This window comes from Myripristis murdjan, chromosome 15 (assembly GCF_902150065.1).
Source record: "Myripristis murdjan chromosome 15, fMyrMur1.1, whole genome shotgun sequence".
NCBI classification, from domain to species: Eukaryota; Metazoa; Chordata; class Actinopteri; order Holocentriformes; family Holocentridae; genus Myripristis; species Myripristis murdjan.
In genome coordinates this window covers 2,828,701-2,834,700 of record NC_043994.1, presented here as the reverse complement: position 1 = coordinate 2,834,700, position 6,000 = coordinate 2,828,701, and the positions used below count along the sequence as shown (strand labels likewise).

Sequence of the window (6,000 nt, the reverse complement as noted above, 5' to 3'; positions counted from 1 at the left end):
TAGACTATCCCTTTAATACCCCTCTAATTGAATACGTGAAGTCATCAATGTTAGACGAACACTACAGTATGAATATTCAAGTGAAAGTTGTGCTAGTGATGGTGATCTTATGAGCGTCATGAATTGACTGAGTGTGATCCTCAGTGATTATGTCTGAAGCCACACTGCAGTAAAATGCCAAATATATCACTTGGAGACGTTTTGATAGGAATGTGCTGTATGCTCTGGCTGTGGTAAATCAGTCTTGACATCTCATTGTATACATTAGGCACTACGTTCATTGAAACTTTAAAACATATAAGCCTTTCCCTCTCATTTGGGAGTCGGATATTTAACTTTGCTGTACGATTATTGCTGACTATACCCAAGTCTTCATACAAAAAGGTTTGGTTGTTTCTTGATGCAGTCAGTTAAGTACCTAAAGTTTTCAGCAGCAGTGCCAAAACATATTAGTGTCTTTGGAAAACAGGTAAGCTCGGGCTAGTTAATCAGTTGTAATGGCTATAGAATTTGTATTGCAGGATAGATATTTTTAAAGGCAATTGGACATTAAAATTTTACTCTGTTAAAAAAAATAACAAAAAACAAACAAACAAAAAAAAAATTACTACTCCAAATTCTAATCAAATTGATAGTTGACAGACATTTTTGTCGAAATGCTTTTTAAGGACGGAGGTATTCAAGTGTCTTTTCTCATGAATTGCAAAGCAAAGCGACACATCCAAACACTCACTGTGATTGAACACAACAATCAAACCTGCCTTGGCCTCTCATGCTATGGCTGGTGAGGACAAAAAAAAAAAAAAAAGGAGAAAGATGTCCACGTGAAAGCGCACCCACACCCACACCCACACCCACAGATGCACGCATACTTTCGGCTCTAAAGCTGCAGAAATAATAACGCTAAAAATCTGTACAATATTTAAATACTGTATTTACAGAAATAAACATATTTTCATTATTTCTTCTGTCTGAAATGGCCTGCACTTTTGTTTCTGCACAGCACATCACCTGGATTCAGAATATTCAAGTGGGAAAACTCAGTGGCTTTTTGTCCGTGGTTTTTATAAGAAGCATAAATGAATAAAGGCAACAATTAAGCACATTTGATGGCTATACTTGCTTTTAAGATTCAAGCAGCACATTCAGCTCTGCTTTATTATGAAACGTTCACATTCTCGGATTCATAATTCACTATGGAACATCTTGACCTGTACTGAAGTGGACGTGTATATAATTTTGTGAGAGAAGTCATATTAAGACTTGCTAACTAACCTTGAAACTGTGTGTGTCACTCTGACCTCTTTTTATACTTTCTTTTTTTAATCGCACAAAAAGGTTTTGTAGTGCACAGTATACCACATCTAGCATCCAACCATAGTATGGGTTAAATAAAATATCATAATTTGAAACTGAAAAAAAAAAAAAACTTTTGAAAACTCAGCGCTTAAAAGCTTTAAATCTAATACAAAAAAAAGTTTTGCAAGATTGAAACTAGGTTTAGGAGGCTTGCACAATATTGTGATTGGCAGAAAAAAACATTTCAGATCTCTGCAAACATGATTTTGTACTTGAGTTACTGTTCTTCACAACTGCAGCACTCTTTTACAGTGTTTCTGCAACACATTTTCAAAGGTTCAAATTTGTCACTCTTGTCTTGGTGCATTTGTTTGTTCACCAGGTTTGAAACCTTGGAAACTGTGATCTGAAAACTGGTGCACATATGTGGGGAGGAAAGTTTTGAAAGATTGAAACTTGAGCTTTGAAAGGGCAAATCCTCACGTGATATCTCTGCAGATGTACATTTGCACTCGTAGTGCAGACTGTTCTTTCAGAGCTGAGTTTACAACATCCACTTTTCAGAGATCTGCCTACACAGTGACACGTTTGCAAGTTATGTGATTGGTGGCACAGTTGTCTCACAGCTCTGGTCTGAAACAGGCAGTCTGGAAAAAAAGCCAAGACCCTGGAGGCAGGGGCATTTGCTCTTAACCTATTGTTTGCTCTCTGCTAACTTTTTTTCTGTCTGTTTCAGATCAGAGCTGCAAGACAACCCTGCCAGAAATCATATGACTTGCAAGCTTGAAACTGTGTGAGCAGATCTCTGAAAAGTGGGTTTCAGCTCTGGAGGAACAGTCTGCACTATGAGTGCAAATGTACATCTGCAAGGATTCAAAATAAAGATCCATCCTTTTGAAACCCAAGTTTCAACCTTTCAAATTTTTCTTCCCGCCATATACACACTTGTTTTCAGATCAGCTTTTCCAAGGTTTCAAACCTGGAGAACAAACCGCTGTGCCAGGAGAACCGTGACAAACTTGAAACTCTCAAAATGTATTGAAGAAACACTTTAAAAAGAGCACTGCAAATGTGAAAAACAGAAACTCAAGTACAAAATGATGTTTAGAGATGGAGAATATTTTCTCAGCCAATCAAAACATTATGCAAGCCTTCAAAACCTAGGTTCAACCTTGCAAAACCTTTTTTTCATTTTCAAATTATGACATTTTATTAATCCCATAGCCATTGCATAAATCAGATACCATCAATAATATTGGATGATCTGCTGAAATTTGACCCAATAATTAATGGAGTTCAAGTGTTAAAGGATGTAGTCTGAATGCACCATGATTGTATGTTAATATAGTATGTCTCCTTCCGCTGGCATCTCATGCCTTTTCTCTGGAATGCGTAGAGATAAATACAGATTTCATAAGCTGTCCTGCAATTCGTTACAGCTGAGAAATGATCAAGTATTATATTTTAGTGAATATCCATTGGTTTTCCTTCATCTTTCTCATCTGGAGCCCTCAAACCTGACTCAACAAAGCTCTGGCCTCATGAAATGAAGAGTAGATGAATGTAGTTTATGGAAGCCCAGGGTAGTGCTGTTCTAAAGCTATCATGTCTTGGTGTAACCACTGATGAAAACAGTGTGCTGTGAGTCAAAGTTTGAGAGGATGCCGAGGTTATCAGAGCACTGTGTCATACAACTGTGTTAGACAAGGCAGAGTGCCCCAGTATCCACTACAGCATCAGGCTACCTTACAGTTAAAATACACAACCATTGCTGAACCATAGTGGAGCTGGTCCTTACAGTGAATTTACATGGGGAATATCTGTCTGCTCTTTGTGCATCAATACAATGGAGCATCTTAGCACACAAACAACTTGGACATGGTGAAAGGCTGACCTAGAACAAGCTGAAGAGGAGAAATTATCCAAATCACTTTGTTTCTCCGTCATAACATAGAGACTACACTGGAAAGTCAGTCTGGGTGCTAGTTTAAGTTTCATGCTAACATAGAAACCGTCCCAAGCCTTGAGAATCATTACCTTCAACCATTTTCCAGTAAATATCCCTGGCTCATTTTGTGTGTGTGTGTAAATGTGTAAGCTGATAAGTTTCCATTTCCATCTGGTCACACGATTCCCTAACATCAGCTCTCTCACTGCCTGTCTAATGGCTGAGGAAGTCAATGCTAGCTTTGACGGTGCGTGCCGTAGCCACATCCACCGCCATGGCGCGAATCTCCGTGTCGCCGAACTGCATGAGCGTCTGGATCTCACGGCGCGGTGCCGTGCTTTCCGTTCCGCTCACATCCAGACGGAGTGTCCCGCACTTCCTGACGCCAGGCTCGCTGATGAATCCCACGCTCTCGCTTTCGGAGCAGTAGACGTGGATGACGATAACCTGCTGCGATGGTTTGGCAGGAGTGTAGCTCCGCTTCACCAGCTCGCCCAGCGCCACCGACTGGTCGGCTGCTATGAAGGTGTCAAAGACATCGGTGCACCAGCGCGTGCCATCCTTCACCAACAGCTTCTCTGGAGGGTGCTTACCCTCCACAAAGCGGTTGAGCACGCCCACGCCGTAGGTGAGGGGTGAGCGGCGGACTTTGATGACACCAGGGTCCAGGCCGAACAGCACAGCACCCTTCAGGATGGTGAGGCCCACATCATGGGGGATGATGATGCGGCTGCGACCCTGAAGCATGTTCTGGACTGCCTGCTGCAGCAGGGGCGACTCAGCAAACCCCCCAACCAGGAACAGGAACTTAATATCGCTTACCTCCGGCTTCTCAAACAGCTCAGCTGTAAGGGACAAAAGGAATTTGTATGAACAAATGTTGAAAAATTGCCAGATGCAGTGCTTATAGGCACTAATATATTTTTTCAATGTGTGGAGGTCTGTGTGTGTGTGTGTGTGGGTGTGTGTGTGTGTGTGTGTGTGTGTGTGTGTATTTCTGTGTGTGTTAGCCCTGTGACAGACTGATGATCTGGTGTCAGTTTCCCATGACAGATTGCTCTGATCCTGTATTCACTCGGTTTGGGACCCTGAACGCACTAAGGAATGTCTCTGGCAACCAAAAAGGTTTTAATGAAGTCTTCTATTCCTTGTGCCATCAGAATTTTTAATTCAAAAACCCAACCTGCTGGATGTGCTCTGTAGTATTTTATCTTGTAATGTTTTTTTTTTTTTTTTTTTTTTTAAATCATATTTTCTTCTTCTTCTGTCAGTATTTTGTGGTCCTTTGTCATTCATTAACTGATGTTGTTTGTTGTTACTACTTGGGTTGCTACATGTTATACTTTATGTCTTAGTGATTGAAACACAATTTTCCACTGTGCTGGACAATAAAATTGTATTGTATGGTATTGTATTGTATAGTATGGATGGAAGGATATTTGGCCCAAGCAGCATTGGCTAAAAAAAACAGGATTTTATGAAATTATCTCTGACTGATTGACTGACCTCCCTTGCTGGATATTCTCGTCTACCAATAAGACTGAGGCTTCAACTGTATTTGGCTGGTTAACAGGACCGGACACACAAAAGGTAAGCCATATTTTCAGGCATTGTTTCAGGTTTCATCACTGATATTTATTGATGATTATCGATTTTAATGATGCATTGATGAGGCTGTTACAAGTAGCACCAAGAGTATGAGACTAACACTGCCCGTGTGTTGGGGTTAGGAATGTGATTCCTACAAGAGCCACATACGTTGTACTATAGACATTGTACACATTGTGGTATAGATCATTTTGGACAAAAAACATCTACCAAATTTCATATGCACTACATGTGGTACATTATACAGAGGAAATGCAAGCAAACTACAGGAAAAGTTGGACAAATTTACTGAGTCAGATAAAGTTTGGAATTCTGGCTAATGGACGAATGGAAAGTTGTAGTAAGCTAATTTGCCTTCTATTTTTATTTTGAGTCAAATTACACTTAATAAATTAAATTTTAATAAAGTAAATTTTCAAGCTAGCAAAACTAGGTAGTTGAGCTAGGTAGTTAGCTTGGAACATGTAGCTAGCTTGGAATGTAGCAAGTATGTAGCAAAGCTGAGTGTGGGAGAGTAAGACACTGTAAAATGATGTACTGTAGAATGTAGACATTTCAACAAAATTACATTTGGATAGATAGTAGGGGTGTAAGAAAATAATGATATTCTTTGAAATGCTGTACTGATAATGCCAAAAAAAAAAAAAAAATAGCCATGTCGTTAGTGACAGCAAACAAGCCGTATTTATTTTACTGTAGTTTTGTGACTGTTTGAGCTAAAAACAAATATTAAAAAAACACTTCCTGCAAGCAAGAAACTTAATTTACTTTCATTATGCTTTTTTAGAACTTAAATGTCTCCTTTACCCATGTGGTTCTTTTTTATTTATTTATTTTATCACTCCATCACTGTCACACACTCAGGACAAGGATTTTGCCCTTGTAGAATTTTTAAAATACAAGATTCGTAGACTGTGAAGGGCAATGTGAGAGCCTATTAAAGTTTATGTTCTGTTCTTTTACATTGTAATAAAGCTTTTTTCCCCCACTTTAAAATGTCTCTAAATTATATTTGTGGTGCTGAAAACATGAAACAGCAGCTGTAGGGTAGGCAAAGCATTCCATGCCAGTAACCACTGGCGGCCAGTTTTAAAAAGGGCTGCCACAGTTATCAGAATAACAATTTGCAGTGGCCCAATATCCAG

At 39.5% G+C, this 6,000-nt stretch overlaps 1 protein-coding gene across 1 annotated transcript in view; it reads right to left on the bottom strand.

Annotated features, from left to right (window-relative positions):
• Window positions 1-403: 403 nt before the first annotated feature.
• Window positions 404-6,000, bottom strand: part of hspa12a (heat shock protein 12A) — a 64,940-nt gene continuing 59,343 nt past the window's right edge. Inside the window, exon 13 of the mRNA XM_030070933.1 lies at window positions 404-4,092. Within this exon, the coding sequence (XP_029926793.1) occupies window positions 3,461-4,092 (632 nt within the window). The 3' untranslated portion in view covers window positions 404-3,460. The remainder of the gene's footprint in view (window positions 4,093-6,000) is intronic.